Source organism: Schistocerca cancellata, chromosome 2 (assembly GCF_023864275.1).
Source record: "Schistocerca cancellata isolate TAMUIC-IGC-003103 chromosome 2, iqSchCanc2.1, whole genome shotgun sequence".
In the NCBI taxonomy this organism is placed as follows: Eukaryota; Metazoa; Arthropoda; class Insecta; order Orthoptera; family Acrididae; genus Schistocerca; species Schistocerca cancellata.
Window position 1 is genome coordinate 467,337,845 of NC_064627.1, and position 25,420 is coordinate 467,363,264.

A 25,420-nucleotide genomic window follows, 5' to 3' on the forward strand; every position below is an offset into this window, starting at 1 on the left:
ATACCTGTTCAGTGTTATTCGAAATAATATGTAGTAAATTAATGAGTAAGGTAGCCGATCCTACAAGAAGAGGTAAAAATGGGCATATTGAGGTGTTTTGCTTTATATCGACGAAACCGATGATACGGCGTCAATTTTTTCGTTTACTCTTAGAAATAAACAAGTAAAGAAGTGCTAATTGTGCGTTGTGAAAAAATATAGGGGTGAGTTTTAAATAAGTATGGTATACAATCAGAGTAACAAAAGGACATTTAGTTACACGAAATCGCGGATAGCGAAGTGTGGTCATTAAATTGAGTACACCTACAGGGCGGTCAATTCCGGGATAAATCTATACGCGTCTCACGAGGGACGCGGTATTGAGACCGTTTTTCTTTTATTATATCGCGGAGAGCGGGCTCCAGTTTATGAAAAGGAGAAAAACTGTATCATTATCATTGACTGTTGGTGTTGAGCAACCAAAACTGTTTATCAAAGGGTTTCGATGGAACTTGGGAGTTAGGGTTCAGGCACTCGCATATACTCCACATCAGAGTGTGAATGAGCAGTGAATGCGAAATAAAACTGTGAACAAAGTTATGTTAAATAAAATGGAAGAAACAAGACAGTTTGGTCGTATCTGTTGTTATTCCATGAACTGTAACATTTCTTATCATTGTACGAAGCTTCTATAGATGATCGTTATGACAATTTGCTTCGAAGGGATCTCATTACGGGTTGAGTTTTGGGGACCTAGTCAAGAGGGGGTAGTTCGTAACTACTACAGCTATTCTGGAATCAGGTGCTACCGTGACCGTTGCGTGTTGTCAATGACTTAAGGTTACTATATCTCATGCTCTAAGATCGACGCGCCTTTCCACTTGGTTTAATGGTGCCTCACGGCAACAACGACAACGTCGACGATGAAGGAAGATACGGTAGAATATCTTGAATAAACATTATTCAACATAATTCTCTCCCAGCTACATCAATTACAGACATTAGAAAAGAATGTTTGTTATTAAGTTATTCATTTAATTTTTACTTTGTATTTATGTGTGTTTTATTAACTCGAAATCTAGTCAATACATAGACTGTTTGACTGCAGGATCACAGCTACAGGTTATTATTTGCAGCAAATTAGCTGCAGAGCATGAAAGCCAATGTGCATCACTCATCCTATGACTACAATGAGCTATTCATTTTCAACAGAGCCATGCATAGCCCAGGTACCTATGGTACGGGCAATATCAGGCAAAGTCACGACTGGTTTTCTTGTATGTGCAGCTGATTAGAACAGCAACTCAATCAGCAGTAACCATTAGGTATTGTCACATGTACTAGAGACAATAAATGTTCAGTTCTATGAAGTCAGAAACTCCTTTTGAAGTCTTTTCATATCTATTAGAATTGACTGAGTGTGAAGATTTTTAATGGTGAGAGTGATGATTTTGATAGGGCATATACCAGTAGGCACATGGTCATATTTTTAGGCTTCAGGTGTATGTTCCTTGGGATTAAGATGAACACTCTCAGCTGCACAGCATAAAAGCTGGTCCAGTCGCCTTGGTTATATTAACACAACTGATTTTAGAGAGAAACCTTGTCATGATAGGTACAAATAACAGAGTAGGCATCTTGCAAAATGCTCCAGAACAGTGATAATCAGGGAGACACTGAATCCCATCAATCAAACAGTGGATTTTGAATTTCATGAAGTTAAGGAAAATGAAGTAATCCCCATATTAAAAAAATATTCAGCTGGGTGGGGGGGGGGGGGGGGAGATGGTATGTTGAGAGCTGCAGTTAAAAATGCATAAAGGAAATAGTTAAACCAGTAACATACCTCATATAAGTAGTATTAGGGAAAATGCTTATCCTCGTAGTCTAAACCAGTGTATTAGAATGGAAGTACAAAAGAGACTTCAAATTACCACCAAATATCATTCATTCTTATCTTTGTTCAGGTTTTTGAAATTGTTAGGCTTTCTCAGATGTCTACTTATTTTGCAAAAAACAAACTGTTAACAGAAACATGACATGGTTTTATGGAAGATCACTGCACAACAAATAAGTTAATGAATGTCTCCATAATCTGTACAGACTCCTTGGCAGCGGAATGAAGACAATATACTAATATCTTTCCAAAGGTTTTCACTCAATAAGCCATGGGCTGCTCATTAAGAAACTGATGGCATACAACATCAAATACTTATCTATGCAGTTACTGTCCACATACTTGACAAGCAGCAAGTAGTGTACTGAACTTCTATGTAAAATAGTTAATAAGGACCTAGAGCTCTGGTTTTTTACAGATGTAGTAACCCAAGGGGTGCCACAGGTGTCAATCCTTGGTCCCTTGCTCTTTTTTGTTTGTGTCAGTTGTCACTGATACAACCCTTCAACCCACATATAGCGAGCTATGCTGATGACATCTCGCTCTTGTTTTATGAGGAAGACTTGGAGGTATTACAGTCAGTTGTAACTAATGGTGTAACAGAAGTAGCATATATTTTCCAAGCCAAGGCATAGAAACCAACATCAGTAAATGCCACCTACTAACATTTAAAACAGCTAGCTATCATGAGTGTGCCAGCTAGCAAGATTCTGCAAATCGACTGGGGTTTTGCTATCGATTGCTGTCTAGCGGTTTTTTTTTTTTTTTTTTTTTTTTTTTTTTTTTTTACAGGGACAGAGTTGAATGTTGTTGGGCAGTTGGGAAGGGAGCCTCTGAGTGACCACAGCAGAAAGCATGTTTACCACACTGTGGTAAGTAACAGGTGCCTGGAGGAAGGTGTTCAGTTCGCAAAGTGTAATCATGATGATGTACTGCCGCCATATGCCATTGAGTGCTGTCGTATATTCTGACCTTACAGTACCGGACGTGTATGAAATCATATGATATGTGGTTTTTAAAAAAGTAGCATGAAGATCAGTTGATACTACCATGGATGCTTTTGGTAGCGGCCAGCAGTTGATACAAGTTGTATTGATGAGTATCCTGTTGTCATTTGGCTTTTAGAACACTGTCTGGTGGGATAGTGTCAGGCAGTTTCTCAGTTTATGAATATCTACCAGTGACAAGCAAGTGAGGTGCTGTAGTTGAGTGTTGGGCTGAGCACATGTTATTCTTGTGTAGGAAACTTTGATCTGTCCTGTTGGAACACAGAGCTGGGAGGACGAAGGTCTTAGTATTGTGAGTGAAGCACTACTTGTTCTTGATTAGCTGGATGCATGACTTGTTTGAAATGGTCACACTCAGAGACATGCTTATGGAATTCTGCCAGATGCACAGTCTCATAAATTAAAGATATGTTGAGTAAATAACAGTCTGTTGCAGTGTCTTATGTATGTATGTGTAAGCATTCGTTAATGAATATTTTAGAAATATAAAATAAGGTTATTGTTGAAACTTCCTGGCAGATTAAAACTGTGTGCCAGGCCGAGACTCGAACTCGGGGCCTTTGCCTTTTGTGGGCAAGTGCTCTACCAACTGAGCTACCCAAGCACGACTCATGCCCCGTCCTCACAGCTTTACTTCTCCCAGTACCTCGTCTCCTACCTTGCAAACTTTACAGAAGCTCTCCTGTAAAGTTTGCAAGGTAGGAGATGAGGTACTGGCAGAAGTAAAGCTGTGACGACGGGGCATGAGTCGTGCTTGGGTAGCTCAGTTGGTAGAGCACTTGCCCGTGAAAGGCAAAGGTCCCGAGATCGAGTCTCTGCCTGGCACACAGTTTTAATCTGCCAGGAAGTTTCATATCAGCGCACACTCCGCTGCAGAGTGAAAATCTCATTCTGGAAGGTTATTGTTGCTTATTTTATGGCCAAGTCACCTCTGGCAGTTTATTAAGTCGGCATCCAGCTGCTTTCAGAATTTCGATAACTTTATATGTTTTTGGTTTTAATACATTGGATCAGCTGTTCTCAGAAATGCTTGTCTAACAGTCTCTTGCCCTTTTATGGGCTGTTGGTTACTATGGAGGAACAGATTCAGCTTCTGATAATATTTGCCTGTTATGATTGCAGTCTGTGGTTTCAATGAATTATTGAATGTCTCTATGAACTTTCTTCCTGGTTAATGCAAGATACAATAAATTTCCATGGCACATGATGTTGAAATAAACAATGTATGTGGTATTACATCAGTAGAAGCAGATAACATTAATTTTCATGGTGTCACATACAAAATAAAATCTTCCTGGGATAAACCACATTAATCCCTTGTAATTAGTCTCTTAAATGCCCACTTAAGAGGCTCTGGAACGCCCTATACTTGCAATGTTAAAATAACGTTTATAAATTACATCTTTCCTCACAAAGTATTTGAGGTAGGAAGTTGAACTTTTTACAGATTATTTATTGGAATATGGGCTACAACTTAACACAGGGATTTTACAAAATTTTAGTTCAGTTATTAAAGATGATATTTTTTCAATTGTAATGAAAATTCACAACATTTTTTTGCAATATTTTATTTATATATTCAAAAATATACAGTTTTTTGGAAAAAGGCTGTGTTAAATTATGCAGAAGGTACTGTGTAACATTTACTGAAGGTTTGAAACATATATGTTTGGAAGATCCTTAGAAAACATGTTATTAGTATGAGAAAATAAAAGTTTTGGGAATCGAGCGACAAAGATTGGATTAACTTTTTAGTGCATTCCAGGTCCACAGGATGGATTATCTTCATCCTCTGCAAACTCCTCCTCCAGCTTCCTCTTGTTCCTCCTCCTGTTTACTCTTGCTTGTATTTCTAGACTCTTTACAGCCCTGTCTGCAGCCTGAAGGCGTTCCTTGTCTAATGCAAGCATCGCTCGTACCATGTTAGAATCTATCTTCATTCCCATATTTCTAAATACCTTGCACCTTACAATGTTGTCATCATTGAAAGTCGCAACGGCATCATACACACCAAAGTGAAGTGTTTATATTCCAACAAATACAGTCTTGGGGATTCTCGACCATATAACACTATTTACTCTTTCATTGGGGTTTTGAGTTTTTCCGTGAATACACTTTTTCAACAGTCCAGGTGCTGCTAAGTCTCTGAAAATAGGTTAGCCACAACACATACTTTATCTCACATCACTAAAATGTACCTGATGAACACGGACATTAATAATAACACCATTTGACAGCAGTTTAACAGTGCCACAGTGGGTCACGCCCATGTAGAACACATTTCAAAAAAAATTTAAAAACAGTTGTAGTCTTCGGAATTGAATAAATTATATATCTATTAAAAGGTAATAGTCTGCAGATTCAGAAAACGCAAAAAAGTAAAAATTGAACTTTTCATGATTTTGAGCCTTTCCGGAGCCCCTTAAATTGTAAGCAGTAGCTTGTATCTGAAAGCCAACTGGCAAAAATAGATCCAAGCCAAACCCTAAAACTGCATACTATGAAACAATTCATCCATTTCTTAATTATCGTATTGAATTGTGGGGCTGTACAACAGAGTTGCACTTGAATAGAATATTAGTATTACAGAAGAGAGCAATCAGGTTAATACATGGACTTAGGTCCAGACAATCCTCTTGTGAAATGTTTGTTGTTGTTGTGGTCTTCAGTCCAGAGACTGGTTTGATGCAGCTCTCCATGCTAACCATACAGTAGAGCTGGACGCCCTCAGGAGAAATGATGGCTATAGTTTCCCCTTGCTTTCAGCCATTTGCAGTACCAGCACAGCAAGGCCGTTTTGATTAGTGTTACAAGGCCAGGTCAGTCAATCATCCAGACTGTTGCCCCTGCAACTACTGTAAAGGCTGCTGCCCCTCTTCAGGAACCACACATTCATCTGGCCTCTCAACAGATACCCCTTCATTGTGGTTGCGCACCTACAGTATGGCTATCTGTATCGCTGAGGCACGCAAGCCTCCCCACCATCGGCAAGGTCCATGGTTCATGGGATGGGGGGAAGGTGAAATGTTTATCCAACAAAAATACTTAACAATATTTTTAATAATATTGTAAAAAAAATTATTAACTATCAGTGGGATTCTGAAATTTCTCATACATGTTCCTGTCATAATTTTTGAAAAACTAGCAATTTATAGTAGGAAAAAATTAACATGAAATATTAGGAAGCAATCCAGACGCATTTCCAAACGATATTACTTGTTAGGACTATACAGATACGAAAAATATATTTCAACTTAAAACATTCAAGAAGGCATTTTAAAAAGTCAACGTTATTTTATGAAACACATTAAAAGACAAAATCGAGACTATGATTGTTTTATGAATGATACTCAGACAATACTATTTCCTCATAATTTTTGTTGCAATGAGCTTTCCTTTTCTTGCATATGGGTCATATTTTCTAATGGACATACAAATGCATTGTTACATTTAATCCAGAATAAATATTGCTAAAGGAAGTTTATTCAAATTCATTTCATAGATATTTTTTATTAGCATGATTCAACAGTGCTGGGCTTGGTTAACACTTGGTGAGTGACCATCTGGGTCTTCCAAGCACTTTTGGCAAAAGGGGTGCACTGAGCCCTTGTGATGACAATTAAGCAGCTACAGCTTCCTGAGTGAGAAGTAACAGCTCCAGCCATAAAAACTGACAACAGCTGGGAGCATAGTGTGCTGACCACATGACCCTCCAAATTTGTGTCCTGTGATGCCTATTGGCCAAGGATAACACAACAGTCAATCGGTGCTATTGGATCTTCCAAGGCCTGTTTGGATTGAGTTTATATGATCCAGAATAGAACAACTGCATACAAATGATAAATGAGTGCATTTCTAATATTGTGAAACACAGTAATGATTCTAGTTTTAGAACTGAAAAGGACTAGGTCCTAGTATATATCAAGATCATGAGTACTATCAGTAGACGCTCATTATAGTACTAGTGTGGAAATATATAGTTGTAATAGCAACAGAATTTCCAGTATACACTATAAATTAATTAAAATAGAAAATGTTTTATAAATTTCTGTATTTTTATTACTGCTACTTTTAACATATAATTTGACAAGGACGAAGCATATGAAGACATATTTTTACAGCAATTCTCAGCAGAACATCAAGAGGAAGACTGCATCACTGACTCAAGACTGTTCTGAGATCACTCAGTAATCCCTTGAAGGTGAACATGGGCTTCTTGGTTCCTGCTGCTCAACACTGCAAAGAAAACAAAGAAATCAAGTTTCTAGACACAGATTATGAAGTATTTTAGAAATAATTTTTCATTTCTTAGTTATGTGATAAATGAAAAACATAGTAATGTTGTCAGCTGGAGAGGACTAAAAAGAAAAGCTTACTTGAGATCTATGCTTCTAAGAAACCACACAAAATATAGATGCAGATGTGGGAAGTAGAGGAGTACAAATTAAAAATAGTTAATGAAAAAGGAATAAGAAGAAGAGAGAAGCCATAATTAATATAAAAAAAAACACCAAAACAATAAGAGTGTGTGATTTTTTCATAACGAAACATGTAGTAGTATATATGTATAAATTAGTAGTGTTTAGCTATATAATTTTAACAGTCACCACTTGGAGCAAGTTCATAGCAATTCACTACATGTTTGTGGAAAGTTTTGAATTTTGTAGTGTCAGCTGCAGTCAGTAGAAAAGATGCTGTAAGTTACAATGATTGCAGTATTAATAGTTTTTAGAGGGTCACAGAAAAAATGAGTTATACAGCTTGACATAAGTTGCAAAGACTTCTATCATGACTGTGCACTGCTAACAATAGATAATTTGAGGACACAAATGAGTTATACAATTTGACATAAGTTGCAAACAGGGGATACAAAAATTAACATTAGATCTTTTGCAGACTGAATCACAATACTCAGTTATCTATAGTAGAAAATTCACAATCAAATATTTAATTGAAAAAACGAGTTATTGTTTTTAAAAGATGTCTTTTAAAAACATTAACTGAATTGGTGTTTATATGTGATTGTCAGTTTTAAATTTAAAACACTTTCTGATAAATCAATATAAAAACGTTTATCTACAAACTTACTATGTTAAAACTGCTTAGCACAAATATATTTGTGCAACAGATCTTATAGCAGATTAAGTTCTCTATTTGAAAAATTGATTCAAAATTATTACTTCAGAGACCCAGTTATAAAAATTCTCAAGTGTAGTTGAAAGGGAAAACTGATGAATTAACCAAACTGCAGTAGGATGAGCTAACATAGAAAAATAAAGAAATCAGCATAATAATAGATACACAGCAAGTTTTCTCAATAATCACTCTAATTCAATGCCGAAAAATTATACAAACAGCTCAAAAGATGGTCTACTGAAATATATACAAGAAAGATTTAAATGAATTTTCTGTTGGTCTAACCTATTCTGTTCTAGAAATATCAAAAAAATTAGCTCTGTTTCAGTCAAAGCTGTCACAAAGTGGATAATATCTTAAATAAAATTTTAAAAGCCAATTATCCTGCAGATATGTCATCCTTATTCATACAGTTATAGTTGTAATGCTTATTCTTGAGATTTATTTGAATATCCATTAATTAGTTTAGTTATTAAAATCTTACACAGTTCTGAAAAAGTTAAGTTCATTTCCGAAAATACATTAATATTAAGTTACCTCCTGTTTGGATTTAAGTAGGGCTTGTTTACTGAATGTATCAACCATAGGATAAATATTTAAATGACAAAACATCACTATTAGATGTTAACATTTTGGAAGTATGATTAACAATTATTATTTCCTTAAAATTTGTCTAACAGCAAGGAGACAGACATACCAAGGAGCTCCATCAGTTTATAAACAGAATAATGTTCTGAGTGAGATCAAAGGCTAGCATTTTTCCCAAAGCTTTCAAATTACAGTTGTATCAAGTTCTTCTGATATGGTAAAGATGTCAAAACTTTTACTGATAGAGAAATAACATTCTCTTTAGTGACAGAATAACATATTAATCAAATATTTTTGGATGTGTCCATAAGAGTTTTGTAAACACACAATTGTTTCTGTGGTTTCAACATCGAGAGGGATAGCAAATAATGTAATTCTACTTACTGTGCATATACATTACAGCAGTGTAGCGACAGGTCTAAGACTTAGCGAAAAAGTAATAAGAAGTGGTAATTGAGCCACAAGAAGGATTCCATTAGTTAGCACAGGCTGAAAGCCACCTGTTTGGTAACGCATAGGACAGAATAAATAGAAAGGCAAGCAGGTTGCTTAACGAAGGCTGCTGACTGAAGCAGAAAATAGCACAGCACAGCACAGCACTGGCCACCGCAATGGACGAGGCGATGTCACTGCACCAGGGCTAGTATATGTTATGAAAGCCATGACTAGCCCCGAGTTTTAGGGAAAAATGTGTCTGAGAGAGGAGAGCTGTAAATAGTGCTGTATTTTGAAGCCGAGCAGATTCGTCATTGACTCGTCCTCGAGCCATATCCACGCTGAGTTCTGTAGTACCACTATGATGCCGGAGCCACCTCAGGCCACAGGACAATGGAGCATTGTTGGCACCAGCCACAGATTCGAGTCTGGACTGCAGCTGCTGCCTTGAGTGCAGTTCCTTGTGGGACTTGGTGCCCCAGCGTGCCAGCCTGCCATTGTCGCTTGGTGCTGCCAGTACCGAATTCCAAGAGGAACGTGGTGGCAAACCACCAACTACTATGTGACTCCTGTGCAGGGGCAACCGGTCGAATCCCGAACAGAGCTGTCTCCGTGTCCCAGCCCGGTGAATGCCAGTGGGGCACAGGGGGCAGAACAGAGGGCCACTGTCATCGTCAAGAGAAGAAGTGCGCTGCTGATGACACAGCTGGCCTACTAAGCTGCCAGCTGTCCATGGGCCTTCTGTCAGAATTGCTGGGGCTGACACAGCATTCTGGGTGGATACTGTCACCCATACCTCACTAATGGCCAGGGTCAACGAGAAGAGGCATGTCTACTTCCGTGGATCGCTAAATAACATGTACAGAAGCTAATTAAGACGCTGTTTTGTTGTCAAAGGTCTTTGACTGGGCCACTTCGACTCCACCACTCATCCTCCGCAGGCTTCAGTAGGAACAATGCACGAGTAAATTTGCAGGTGAATAGGAGCTATACAGGGTGCAAATACTTACTACATAGAGCCGTCAGCTCCAGTAGCAACAACTGCTCTAACCCGGTTAAGCTCGGATGACAGCTACAGCTATGTCATACCATACTGGTTCAATTCTATTGCAGAGTTCATCAGTCCTAGTGCCTAGCAAGTGGTGGAGTGCCGGACTATAGTAATAGACAGCAAATCATCGAGTAAAACTGAAGTGATATCAGGTGTTCCCCAGGGAAGCGTCCTGGGGCCTCTGCTGTTCCAGATCTATATAAATGACCTGGGTGACAATCTGAGCAGTTCTCTTATGTTGTTCGCAGATGATGCTGTAATTTACCGTCTAGTAAGGTCATCCAAAGACCAGCATCAGTTGCAAAGCGATTTAGAAAAGATTGCTGTATGGTGTGGCAGGTGGCAGTTGACGCTAAATAACGAAAAGTGTGAGGTGATCCACATGAGTTGCAAAAGAAATCCGTTGGAGTTCGATTATTCGATAAATAGTACAATTCTCAAGGCTGTCAATTCAACTAAGTACCTGGGTGTAAAAATTACGAACAACTTCAGTTGGAAAGACCACGTAGATAATATTGTGGGGAAGGCGAGCCAAAGGTTGCGTTTCATTGGCAGGACACTTAGAAGATGCAACAAGTCCACTAAAGAGACACCTTATACTACGCTCGTTCGTCCTCTGTTAGAATATTGCTGCGCAATGTGGGATCCTTACCAGGTGGGATTGACGGACGACATCGAAAGGGTGCAAAAAAAGGGCAGCTCGTTTTGTATTATCACGTAATAGGGGAGAGAGTGTGGCAGATATGTTACGCGAGTTGGGATGGAAGTTGTGGTGTCACCGCCAGACACCACACTTGCTAGGTGGTAGCTTTAAATCGGCTGCGGTCCATTAGTACATGTCGGACCCGCGTGTCGCCACTGTCAGTAATTGCAGACCGAGCGCCACCACACGGCAGGTCTAGAGAGACGTACTAGCACTCGCCCCAGTTGTAGGACGACGTTGCTAGCGGCTACACTGACGAAGCCTTTCTCTCATTTCCCGAGAGACAGTTAGAATAGCCTTCAGCTAAGTCCATGGCTATGACCTAGCAAGGCGCCATTAGCCTTACAGTGCTTGTATTTAAAGAGTCTCATTTGTATCGTCAAGAGCGATGTACCACAATGATGGATTAAAGTTAAGTATTACAGCAGCTACGTACTTTTCTTTATAGCATTCATTACGTATCCTGTTTCAGACCTCACGCCAGCCGGCGTGTGTAACGCGTGCATTTCGGCTACTTCCGAGTGGCGTGGCTGTCTTGATACGCCACAACAGAAGTCATTAAAGCAAAGACGTTTTTCGTCGCGGCGAGATCTATTTACGAAATTTCAGTCACCAACTTTCTCTTCCGAATGCGAAAATATTTTGTTGAGCCCAACCTACATAGGTAGGAATGATCATCAAAATAAAATAAGAGAAATCAGAGCTCGAACAGAAAGGTTTAGGTGTTCGCTTTTCACGCGCGCTGTTCGGGAGTGGAATGGTAGAGAGATGGTATGATTGTGGTTCGATGAACCCTCTGCCAAGCACTTAAATACGAATTGCAGAGTAATCATGTAGATGTAGGTGTAGATGTAGAACCAATGGCTGGTTGTTTTCAATGGGAGAGAAACCTTGAGAAAGGGAGAACGTACTGGCCAGGAAAACAGTCAGACATCCTCTGTAAAAAGGTAGGTTAGGACAACATGGGCCTGTTGGAAGATGGTACTTCAAGATAAGGTGAAATTCTGGACATAACACAGTAGAAATGTAACAACTATGTTAACAATAAGTGCCAACACGCCAGTTGCTGGGCACATATGACGATGAAAAATGCAGTCTGGCAACATCAGTTCTCCTCACATCTTCCACACATGGACACGTCCATCGTAATGGTGTATTCAGATTCGGGAGTCGTCTGAAAAGAAAGGGTAGTGCTACTGTGGTGTCCAGTGTTGTTGTTTGTGACACCACTGTTGGCGCACCTGTCTCTGTGTCGCATCACTTGAAGCTGCAACAGCTGTCACCGTGTCGACAGTTCATGGTGCTCCATACATATACCTTTCTCCAGACGACATCGTATCATCCGTACGGATACTTGTCTTGTTGCAAAGAAACCTACACTCTGACTCCACGTCCGTGGAGTGGCTGTACAGGTATGCACGGCTGAGCAAACTATGTCTGTCTTCTCGTACAGCAGTAGCCTGGGGCGCTTGAGATCCTACATGGTGTTGAATACGGTCCTCTTGACAGCATTGTTTTCCAAATTCGCGTGAGAATCGTGAGATCCCGATCAACGCGAGCAGCAATATTGCGGAACGATAAACTGCAGTCACAGTATGCTACGATCTTGCTGCTGATAAATGGCGACACGTCCGGGTAGACGTTTCCCCTTCTTCGCGAGGCACGTCATCTTCTCGCAAACCAACAATATTCGCCTGCGATTACTACACGAGAAAGCCTCTGCATAATCTTCTCTTAGTTATAGAATGTAGAAGGTGCTACTCCTATCCACTTTGTGCGGTTGCCCTGAAAGATATTAATCTACACCTACGTCTGCAGGGTGACGCAAAAGCCCGTCAATATTTCAAAACTCAATACCTCACGGGATAATGTAAGTAGAGAGTTAAAAATTGACACTCGTGCTTGAAATGGCATCAGATTTTATTGAAACAAAAGAAATTGCACAAATTTACCAACAGACAGGGCTTCGTATGACACAAAACTAGTAATTAGCATAACAACTGATTTTTAGCAAAGATGATGTTCATTATAACAAATACTCAACTATCGGCCGTCATTCATTAAAAATACATTGTGAACGGCACTGAACAGCGTGTTAGTAGGTATGGTGAAAAATTGCATCTCTAATGACGTCAGATGATTGCAGTAGACTTGCGACTACAGGTAACCCCACTACCAATAATGATGAGGATTGAAGTCTGGGGAACTGGGAGACCAAGCACGACGGAATGCACACCAAACGATGTGCGCAAGAGATCTTTCACACATGTAACAATATGGAGTTGAGCGCCATCCTCTGTAAGTCTTACCTTGCAGCAGGTGTTTTATCAGCCAGGCTAGCGATGATGTGATTCTGTTAACATATCAGTGTACCTTGCACCCGTCACGCTGACAGTTTGAAAAGTAGCACCTCGCATTTCCTCGAAGAAAAATGGTCCGATCACGACCGATGGGGTAAGTCAACCCCACACAGTGACTTTCTCGTCATGCAATGCGGCTTCCAAGACAGTTCTACGATATTCTGCAGTTGTGGGTGCTAACAGATCCTTCGAGGGTGAAATGAGCTTCGTTGGTTCAGCACCAGCTTTGCACTCGTCTTTGGTTTAAGTAAAACCTTACGTCATTTCAGGCGGGTGTGTCAAGCCTTACCTCTCTACCTACAATATTCCTTGTATTAACGGATTTTCAAATGTTAATGGACTTTCGGGTCACACTGGACATTTACATGACTACCTGCAATTCACAGTTAAGTGCCTTACAGAAGATTCATCGAACCATTTTCATTCACACTATTTCTCTACCGTTCCAGTTTCGAACAGTGGCGACAAAACCGACATTTATGTCTCTCCGTGCGAACGCTAATTTCTCTTATTTTATGATGATGATGATGATCATTTCTTCCTATGTAGGTAAGCATCAACAGAATATTGTGGCTTTCGGTGGATAAAGTTGGAGACTGAAATTTTGTGGAAAGATCTAGCCACATTGGTAAACGTCTTTGCTTTAATGATGGCCACCCCAACTCGCGTGTCACATCGATGGCACTCTCTCCTCTATTTCGCGATAGTACAAAACGAGCTGCCCTCTTTGAACTTTTTCGATGTCCTCCGTCAATCACATCTGGTAAAGTACCCATACCACGCAGCAGCTATCCAGCAGAAGGCCGACAAACGTAGCGTAGACAGGTAGTCCGTAGGCAGGCAAATTAATTAGAAGCCGCTTTTAAGGAACAGTATCGAAATTTATAGAAACCCAGAAATATGGAATCCACTTGAGATCCTCTGTCGATAGCACTCATTAGTATAAAGAGCTGGCTGTGTTGATATTTTGTGAATCCTTGCTGACAAAGTGTTGATAGATCGTTTTGTTCGAGGAAATTCTTAATGTTCGAAAACATTACATGTTACAAAATTGTATTGCAGATCAACGTCAGTGATGTAGTATATATGACCTGTGCAGCTTTCCAGTCTTTAGGTACGGATCTTCAATCGAGCGAATAGTTGAATATAATTTCTAGGTATGCAGGTATTACATTGAAGCGCCAAAGAAACTGATGTAGGCATGCGAATTCAAATACAGAGATATTAAACAGGCAGAATACAGCACAGCGGTCGGCAACACCTACCTACTCACACACACAAAAAAGTTTTGCATCACCCCGGTTCCCAGAACTCTTGAAGATAGGCGTTGATTGTGGATATTGTATCACAGACACAGTCCCTTTGACTGTTCATAGATGTCACTAAACCCGCCCAAATATGTAAACAACCATCCATGAGCAGCGCCTATTAGACGGAGGGTGTCTGACAGCCGATCAGTTCAAGACATTCCACCAGGAAGGAGGTAAACGGCTCGTGTTGTCTGTAGTTCAACCGTGCCTAAACGGTCAATACCGCGGTTCCATCGTGTCCGCATTGTTACTTTGTGCCAGGAAGGCCTCTCAACAAGGAAAGTGTCCAGGCGTCTCGGAGTGAACCAAAGAGATGTTGTTCGGACATGGAGGAGATACAGAGAGACAGGAACTGTCGATGACATCCCTCGCTCAGGCCGCCCAAGGGCTACTACTGCAGTGGATGACCGCTACCTACGGATTATGGCTCGGAGGAACCCTGACAGCAACGCCATCATATTGAATAATGCTTTTCGTGCAGCCACAGGACGTCGTGTTATGACTCAGACTGTGCGCAACAGGCTGCATGACGCGCAACTTCACTCCTGACGTCCATGTCGAGGTCCATCTTTTTTTTGCAACCACAACACCATGCAGCGCGGTTCAGATGGGCCCAATAACATGCCGAATGTACCACTCGGGAATGGTATCACGTTCTCTTCACAGATGAGTGTCGCATATGCCTTCAACCAGAAAATAGTCGGAGGCGTGTTTGGAGGCAACCCCGTCAGGCTGAACACCTTAGACACACTGTTCAGCGAGTGCAGCAAGGTGGAGGTTCCCTGCTATTTTAGGGTGGCATTATGTGGGGCCGACGTACGCCGCTAATGCCACCCTCCGACCGATAGTGCAACCATATCGGCAGCTTGTTGGCGAGGCATTCGTCTTCATGGACGACAATTCGCGCCCCCATCGTGCACATCTTGTGAATGACTTCCTTCAGGGTAACGACATCGTTCGGCCAGAGTGGCCAACACATTCTCCAGACATGAACCATATCGAACACGCCCGGGATAGGTTTATGGACGACGTGATTCCGCAACCACTCTGAGGATCTACGCCGAAACGCCGTTGAGGAGTGGGACAACCTGGACCAACAGTGCCTTGATGAATTTGTGGATAGTATGCCACGACCAATACAGGCACGCATCAATGCGAGAGGACGTGCTACTGGGTTTTAGAGGTACCGGTGTAGACGGAAATCTGGACCACATCCTCTGAAGGTCTCGCTGCATGGTGGTACAACAAGCACTGTGTGGTTTTCATGAGCAGAAAAAGGGCGGAAATGATATTTATGTTGGTCTATATTCCAATTTTGTATACAGTTTTCGGAGCCGAGGTGATGCAAAACTTTTTTTGATGTGTGTACAATATGAAATCTAGGTGTGCACTCTCCTCTATCAGTATTTCACCAAACGCTACAAGTATGAACACAGATGACGAGACTACGGGTGCGTGTAATAAGGGGAATGTTGTTTTTTTCCCATTTACGATTATATTCGTGAAGTGAGTCTTAGTGGATGGTCTTTTCTGTCTCCCGTCGCACAACTCCTGTGCGACCCAGGTTGCAAGCTCATCCACGTGGATAGACTCTCACGCAAACAACTGATAAATATCCTGTGCCACTGTAGAGCTCGAGTAAAATAACGTGGCTCTTGTGCTGAAACCCATTATCGTCCTGAGCGGCGAGCGACTCCATTCTCTGTTCTGAGGGGCGACCACCTCACCTCCCTGTCGCCTGCCTACCGGCGCACTTACGGCGTTCTTGTTGGAAAATTTGGAAATTTGTGGTAAGTTTCTATTGGACCAAACTGCTGGGGTCATCAGTCTGTAGCGTTGCTCTGGGGGGGCAAAAAGAATTGTTATTTCATATTTTTTTGAAAAAATGTCGAAAAAGTGAATATTTTGGTGGGCCACTTGGCAACAGAATCAGGGATTGATTACACTATTATAATACCATAGGTTGAGCATTTTTAGCAGCTTTACTGTATGATTAAATGATGATGACGTCCTCTTGGGTAAAATATTCCGGAGGTAAAATAGTCCCCCATTCGGATCTCCGGGCGGGGACTACTCAAGAGGATGTCATTATCAGGAGAAAGAAAACTGGCGTTCTACGGATCGGAGCGTGGAATGTCAGATCCCTTAATCGGGCAGGTAGGTTAGAAAATTTAAAAAGGGAAATGGATAGGTTAAAGTTAGATATAGTGGGAATTGTGAAGTTCGGTGGCAGGAGGAACAAGACTTCTGGTCAGGTGACTACAGGGTTATAAACACAAAGTCAAATAGGGGTAATGCAGGAGTAGGGTTAATAATGAGTAAAAAAAATAGGAGTGCGGGTAAGCTACTACAAACAGCATAGTGAACGCATTATTGTGGCCAAGATAGACACGAAGCCCACACCTACTACAGTAGTACAAGTTTATATGCCAAAGCTCCACAGATGAAGAGATTGATGAAATGTATGATGAGATAAAAAATTATTCAGGTAGTGAAGGGGGACGAAAATTTAAGAGTCATGGGTGACTGGAATTTGACGGTAAGGAAAGGAAGAGAAGGAAACATAGTAGGTGAATACAGGCTGGGGCTAAGAAATGAAAGAGGAAGCTGCCAGGTAGAATTTTGCACAGAGCATAACATAATCATAGCTAACACTTGGTTCAAGAATCATGAAAGGTAGTATACATGGAAAACCCTGGAGATACTAGAAGGTTTCAGATACATTATATAATGTTAAGACAGAGATTTAGGAACCAGGTTTTAAATTGTAAGACATTTCCAGGGGCAGATGTGGACTCTGACAACAATCTATGGGTTATGACCTGTAGATTAAAACTGAAGAAACTGCAAAAAGGTGGGAATTTAAGGAGATGGGACCTGGATAAACTGAAAGAACCAGAGGTTGTACAGAGTTTCAGGGAGAGCATAAGGGAACAATTGACAGGAATGGGGGAAAGAAATACAGTAGAAGAAGAATGGGTAGCTTTGAGGGATGAAGTAGTGAAGGCAACAGAGGATCAAGTAGGTAAAAAGACGAGGGCTAGTAGAAATCCTTGGGTAACAGAAGAAATATTGAATTTAATTGATGAAAGGAGAATATATAAAAATGCAGTAAATGAAGCAGGAAAAAAGGAATACAAACGTCTCAAAAATGAGATAGACAGGAAGTGCAAAATGGCTAAGCAGGGATGGCTAGAGGACAAATGTAAGGATGTAGAGGCTTATCTCACTAGGGGTAAGATCGATACTGCCTACAGGAAAATTAAAGCGACCTTTGGAGATAAGAGAACCACTTGTATGGCCATCAACAGCTGAGATGGAAACCCAGTTCTAAGCAAAGAAGGGAAAGCAGAAAGGTGGAAGGAGTATATAGAGAGTCTATACAAGGGCGATGTACTTGAGGACAATATTATGGAAATGGAAGAGGATGTAGATGAAGATGAAATAGGAGATACGATACTGCGTGAAGAGTTTGACAGAGCACTGAAAGACCTGAGTCGAAACAAGGCCCCCGGAGTAGACAACATTCCATTGGAACTACTGACGGCCTTGGGAGAGCCAGTCCTGACAAAACTCTACCATCTGGTGAGCAAGATGTATGAGACAGGCGAAATACCCTCAGACTTCAAGAAGAATATAATAATTCCAATCCCAAAGAAAGCAGGTGTTGACAGATGTGAAAATTACCGAACAATCAGTTTAATAAGCCACAGCTGCAAAATACTAACACGAATTCTTTACAGACGCATGGAAAAACTAGTAGAAGCCGACCTCGGGGAAGATCAGTTTGGATTCCGTAGAAATACTGGAACACGTGAGGCAATACTGACCTTACGACTTACCTTAGAAGAAAGATTAAGGAAAGGCAAACCTACGTTTCTAGCATTTGTAGACTTAGAGAAAGCTTTTGACAATGTTTACTGGAATACTCTCTTTCAAATTCTAAAGGTGGCAGGGGTAAAATACAGGGAGCGAAAGACTATTTACAATTTGTACAGAAACCAGGTGGCAGTTATAAGAGTCGAGGGACATGAAAGGGAAGCAGTGGTTGGGAAGGGAGTAAGACAGGGTTGTAGCCTCTCCCCGATGTTATTCAATCTGTATATTGAGCAAGCAGTAAAGGAAACAAAAGAAAAATTCGGAGTAGGTATTAAAATCCATGGAGAAGAAATAAAAACTTTGAGGTTCACCGATGACATTGTAATTCTGTCAGAGACAGCAAAGGACTTGGAAGAGCAGTTGAACGGAATGGATGGTGTCTTGAAGGGAGGATATAAGATGAACATCAACAAAAGCAAAACGAGGATAATGGAATGTAGTCGAATTAAGTCGGGTGATGTTGAGAGTATCAGATTAGGAAATGAGACACTTAAAGTAGTAAAGGAGTTTTGCTATTTGAGGAGCAAAATAACTGGTGATGGTCGCAGTAGAGAGGATATAAAATGTAGACTGGCAATGGCAAGGAAAGCGTTTCTGAAGAAGAGAAATTTGTTAACATCGAGTATAGATTTAAGTGTCAGGAAGTCATTTCTGAAAGTATTTGTATGGAGTGTAGCCTTGTATGGAAGTGAAACGTGGACGGTAAATAGTTTGGACAAGAAGAGAATAGAAGCTTTCGAAATGTGGTGTTACAGAAGAATGCTGAAGATTAGATGGGTAGATCACATAACTAATGAGGAAGTATTGAATAGGCTTGGGGAGAAGAGAAGTTTGTGGTACAACTTGACCAGAAGAAGGGATCGGTTGGTAGGACATGTTCTAAGGCATCAAGGGATCACCAATTTAGTATTGGAGGGCAGCGTGGAGGGTAAAAATCGTAGGGGGAGACCAAGAGACGAGTACACTAAGCAGATTCAGAAGGATGTAGGTTGCAGTAGGTACTGGGAGATGAAGAAGCTTGCACAGGATAGAGTAGCATGGAGAGCTGCATCAAACCAGTCTCAGGACTGAAGACCACAACAACAACAACAGGTTGAGCATTAAATACCTGAATAAGAGAAACATTATCATTTCTGTGCATTTTTAAATTCGCGATGTAGTCACACCCGGAACAACAAAAAAATGGCTCTGAGCACTATGGGACTTAACATCTGTGGTCATCAGTCCCCTAGAGCTTAGAACTACTTAAACCTAACTAACCTAAGGACATCACACACATCCATGCCCGAGGCAGGATTCGAACCTGCGACCGTAGCAGTCGCGCGGTTCCGGACTGAGCGCCTAGAACCGCGAGACCACCGCGGCCGGCCGGAACAACACTAAGGGCCCAGAAGATTTATAGACTTTAAAAGAAATGGTTCAGAAATAATAGGAAAACGATAATGTTCCTTCTGCCTCATGCTGCGTTCGGCCCATCAGCGTGATAGTAATTTCTGGTGACGAACTAATACAAAATAATTATCAAATGAGTAAATGAGGAGATGGAAGTCATCAAGGTTAATTTACTAAAATAAGCACACTTATCTTTAACACACGTTTTTTTTAATGCTACGTACCTTTTCATATTAAATTAGAATACACTCCTGGAAATTGAAATAAGAACACCGTGAATTCATTGGCCCAGGAAGAGGAAACTTTATTGACACATTCCTGGGGTCAGATACATCACATGATCACACTGACAGAACCACAGGCACATAGACACAGGCAACAGAGCATGCACAATGTCGGCACTAGTACAGTGTATATCCACCTTTCGCAGCAATGCAGGCTGCTATTCTCCCATGGAGACGATCGTAGAGATGCTGGATGTAGTCCTGTGGAACGGCTTGCCATGCCATTTCCACCTGGCGCCTCAGTTGGACCAGCGTTCGTGCTGGACGTGCAGACCGCGTGAGACGACGCTTCATCCAGTCCCAAACATGCTCAATGGGGGACAGATCCGGAGATCTTGCTGGCCAGGGTAGTTGACTTACACCTTCTAGAGCACGTTGGGTGGCACGGGATACATGCGGACGTGCATTGTCCTGTTGGAACAGCAAGTTCCCTTGCCGGTCTAGGAATGGTAGAACGATGGGTTCGATGACGGTTTGGATGTACCGTGCACTATTCAGTGTCCCCTCGACGATCACCAGTGGTGTACGGCCAGTGTAGGAGATCGCTCCCCACACCATGATGCCGGGTGTTGGCCCTGTGTGCCTCGGTCGTATGCAGTCCTGATTGTGGCGCTCACCTGCACGGCGCCAAACACGCATACGACCATCATTGGCACCAAGGCAGAAGCGACTCTCATCGCTGAAGACGACACGTCTCCATTCGTCCCTCCATTCACGCCTGTCGCGACACCACTGGAGGCGGGCTGCACGATGTTGGGACGTGAGCGGAAGACGGCCTAATGGTGTGCGGGACCGTAGCCCAGCTTCATGGAGACGGTTGCGAATGGTCCTCGCCGATAGCCCAGGAGCAACAGTGTCCCTAATTTGCTGGGAAGTGGCGGTGCGGTCCCCTACGGCACTGCGTAGGATCCTACGGTCTTGGCGTGCATCCGTGCGTCGCTGCGGTCCGGTCCCAGGTCGACGGGCACGTGCACCTTCCGCCGACCACTGGCGACAACATCGATGTACTGTGGAGACCTCACGCCCCACGTGTTGAGCAATTCGGCGGTACGTCCACCCGGCCTCCCGCATGCCCACTATACGCCCTCGCTCAAAGTCCGTCAACTGCACATACGGTTCACGTCCACGCTGTCGCGGCATGCTACCAGTGTTAAAGACTGCGATGGAGCTCCGTATGCCACGGCAAACTGGCTGACACTGACGGCGGCGGTGCACAAATGCTGCGCAGCTAGCGCCATTCGACGGCCAACACCGCGGTTCCTGGTGTGTCCGCTGTGCCGTGCGTGTGATCATTGCTTGTACAGCCCTCTCGCAGTGTCCGGAGCAAGTATGGTGGGTCTGACACACCGGCGTCAATGTGTTCTTTTTTCCATTTCCAGGAGTGTAGATGACCATTGTGGTTAAATACTTTGTACATAACAGTCAAAATGTCCTCTTGATGCTGTCTGTTCGTAATCAGTTACAAGAAACTACACGTTTTCTGATTGGAAAAATAACAATTCGCATATTCACTCAATATTTTCACATGAAATACAAAATACCGTTGCGGAACGCAGCAAGTCCGCGTCCGCCTTTCATGGAATACAAACAGTAAAAGGTGAGGCGCCAAATGCCTCATTTGTCTTGAAACAACAGAATTCTCTTTTATATCATTAATCGATACATGTGCATAGAGATTCACAGGCACCGCGCAAGAACGGCAAAGATAAAGAATAATAGATTCTGTCGCTGCTATGTGATGGTTCATTTCTTTTACTTTACAATTGTTCGATAACTTTAGGCCATCAGGCGTTTACTATTGAGCGTATATTAATGTCTGTGAGGCGAAAATTACTAATATTACAGGTACCTAGGCTTACACACTACTTAATCTAACTTACGCTAAGGACAACAACACACACACCCATGCCAGAGGGAGGACTCGAACCTCCAACGGGGGAGAGCTGCGCGAAGCATGGCAAGGCGCCCTTAGACCGCACGGCTACCCCGCGGGGACGTTCTCGTTGCTCTCTCTTTACTACTAGGTGTCATAATTGAAGTGCAGCTACTCATGGACGTTCAATGCGAACTGTAATTATCGTATGGAGACGAAACTCGGTAGCTATGCTAATGTGTTAACGAGTAACCGATTTAAGCTGGAAAAAACATTAGTTCGAGTTGTGGGCATCAGGTGAAAGTCTGGGGCAGTACACTGTATGACGATATGACGTTCATGCTCTCATGTGACAAGCCACAAATGGAGTGAATAGTATGCCTGTCGAGAAGAGAGGCCGTGCGCTGTTATTGAAACTGTTTTATGTGAACGGCATCAATTACAGTGGTGCACTGAAGGAGTATCGTCGACTGGAGGTCTGAGGAGAGGCCCGTTGTCATTAAATGGTTTAAAGAAGAAGCTCGTGCAGTGTCAAATCAAATGTCCATCCCCTGATCAACAGTAGGGAAAGTTTTGTGGTTTACTTTGCACTGGTGCCCGTAAAAGATACAGACGATGCTGAAATTGAGACCTCATGATCTGCAGCAACGGCAAAATTCTATGGAGTGATGGGGCACATTTTACATTACAGTGTACAGTGAATACACAGAATGTCGAATTTGGGGTATTGTTAAAGCACATTTTGTGCACGAAGAGCCAATGCACTCACCGTAGGTGACTGTGTGGTGTGGATTCAGAAGCAACTATACTCTCGGTCGGTTCTGTTTCGAAGTGAATACAGCCAGAGGGCTTGTCAAATGTACCGTGACTTTGCACGTTATCGAGACCATCTTTTACGGCATGCGATTCCTGCTTTGGAAGAGCGCTACAGTGTGGAAACCACTGTTTTCATGTCTCTCTTAATGCAACTTTCCATGAACATGTTGTCTCCAGCGGTTTTCCAGACGCGTTGCCCGCAAGATCTGAATCCATGTGACTCTTCGCTCCGGAGATATCTACCAGAAAGCATTTACCACGGACTCGTTCGTCCTCCACCCGATATGAAGATTAATATACAGGACAACGTTGTTCAGATTCCACCGTAACTGCTGCGAGCAACTGTTGATCACATAGTTTTACGGACGCAGCATCTCGTCGACGTTTCCGGTGTTATATTGAACAAAGTGTGTAAGCGGAGGTTAATAATAAAGTCAGTATTACGCCTTTCTCACTTGTTTGGCCGTTTCTCCCTATGTCCCGTTTCTCAACCATTACGTACGGAAACATTTATATATGTCTTTGTTGCATTCACAGTGCCAATTTGCACCTCATTGCCAAAACTTGAGGTAATCTTTTGTGCATTCCGGCAGACTAGGTCAATTCCACCAGGACAATGTGACACCCCATGTGCATTCACAGTGCCAATTGGCACCTCGTTGCCAAAACCTGAGGTAGTCTTTTTAAGGTAAATCGGTTCCACATTAACACATTAGCATATCTACCAGGTTTCGCTGCCATACGATAATTACGGCCCACACTGGACCTCTGTGTGTGCAGTTACACTTTAATTATGACCATCCCCTACATCTCATGGAATCTCAGTCTCTGTGCCCCGTAGATGGAGGGAAAGTTCTTCGTAATCAGGTATGCATTATTATAAGCATGCCTGTAAATTAATGTCAAAATAGGTAAAGTGGAAAACAAAAACCCTTTTTAAAAAACTTTGATAGTGTTGCAGGAATCGCTAACTATTCGATGACAAGATACGTGGAATGAAGACGGAGAGGAAGACATAGCTAGAAGCATTTTCCAATACTTCATTTTTTCAAGGCAGATGTGAAAGATTGAGAAGGAAATTTCGTATTTACGTAATACTGATGAACAAGTTGCCTGGCGTCTGACACATAATTTTCACAAGACGCATGTCCTTTCTTTTACACTGAAACGTCAAAGAAACTGGTACACCTACCTAATATCGTGTAGGGCCCTCGCAAGCACGCAGAGGTGCCGTAACACGGCGTAGCATGCACTCGACTAATGCCTGAAGTAGAGCTGGAGGGAACTGACACCATGAATCATGCAGGGCTGTCCATAAATCCGTTAGAGTACCAGGGGGTGGAGATCTCTTCTGAACAGCACGTTGCAAGGCATGCTAGATATGCTCAATAATATTCATGTCTGCGGAGTTCGGTGGCCAGTGGATGTGTTTAAACTCAGAAGAGTGTTCCTGGAGCCACTCTGTAGCAATTCTGAACGTGTGGGGTGTCCAATTGTCCTGCTGGAATTGCCCAAGTCTGTCGGAATGCACAATGGACGCGAACGGATGCAGGTGATCAGACGGGATGCTTACGTACGTGTCACCTGCCAGAGTCGCTCTAGACATATAAGGGTACCATATCACTCCAACTGCGCGCGCCCCACACCATTACAGAGCTTCCACCAGCTTGAACAGTCCCCTGTTGACATGCAGGATCCATGGATTCATGAGGTTGCCTCCATACCCGTATACGACCATCCTCTCGATACAATTTGAAACGAGACTCGTCCGACCAGGCAACATGTGTCCAGTCATCAACAGCCCGATGTCGGTGTTGACGGGCCAAGGCGAGGCGTAAAGCTTTGTATCATGCAGTCATCAAAGGTACACGAGTGGTCTTCGGCTCCGAAAGCCCATATCGATGATGTCTCATTGAAAGGTTCGCACGCTGACACTTGTTGATGGCCCAGCATTGAAATCTGTAGCAATTTGCTGAAGGGTTGCACTTCTGTCACGTTGAACTACTGTCTTCAGTCGTCGTTGGTCCCGTTCTTGCAGGATCTTTTTTCTGCCGCAGCGATGTCAGAGATTTGATGTTTCACCGGAGTCATGATATTTATTCACTGTACACTCGTGAAATGGCCGTACGGGAAATTCCCACTTCATCGCTACCTCAGAGATGCTGTGTCCCATCGCTTGTGCGCCGACTATAACACAACGTTCAAACTCACTTAAATTTTGATAACCTGCCATTGTAGTAGCAGTAACCGATCTAACAACTGTGCGAGACATTAGTTGTCTTACATAAGCGTTGCCGACCGTAGTGCCGTATTCTGCCTATTTACATACCTCTGTATTTGAACACGCATGCCTATACCAGTTTCTTTGGCGCTTCAGTGTACATTGTCGGTATTGCATTAAGAGATGATGTCTTTTACGCTACATTCGTGCCCATTTTTTGTTTTATGAGATTTCCTTCTGGCGTCACGTTGTCAGACTTGTTTTTCTGTGTCTGGACCTTTGTTTATCCGACTTGTTCTTTTTTGTTATTCATTGAAGGTATGTACTTGTCGAATAATTGGCCGTACTTGCCTAATCTGTTAATACGTCATTTGCAGACTCCCTGGCTATAGTTTTCAAGGAATGAGAGAAAAGCATTTGTGTTGCCCAACTGCATCTGCAGTACCTGCGATGGCCACTCATAATGGAGCCCTCACCACTGCCGTTATT

General features: G+C 42.4%; 1 protein-coding gene and 1 non-coding gene across 3 annotated transcripts in view; both read right to left on the minus strand.

Annotated features, from left to right (window-relative positions):
* Nucleotides 1-3,413: 3,413 nt before the first annotated feature.
* Nucleotides 3,414-3,488, minus strand: Trnal-caa (transfer RNA leucine (anticodon CAA)). Its single transcript has one exon. It is a non-coding gene; the product is annotated as a tRNA-Leu (tRNA).
* Nucleotides 3,489-4,934: 1,446 nt separating this feature from the next.
* LOC126161987 (uncharacterized) overlaps nt 4,935-25,420 on the minus strand; it is a 277,453-nt gene continuing 256,967 nt past the window's right edge. For both annotated transcript variants that reach the window (XM_049918189.1, XM_049918188.1), the window contains exon 7: nt 4,935-7,119. In XM_049918189.1, coding sequence (XP_049774146.1) covers nt 7,068-7,119 — 52 coding nt within the window. In that variant the 3' untranslated portion in view covers nt 4,935-7,067. The remainder of the gene's footprint in view (nt 7,120-25,420) is intronic.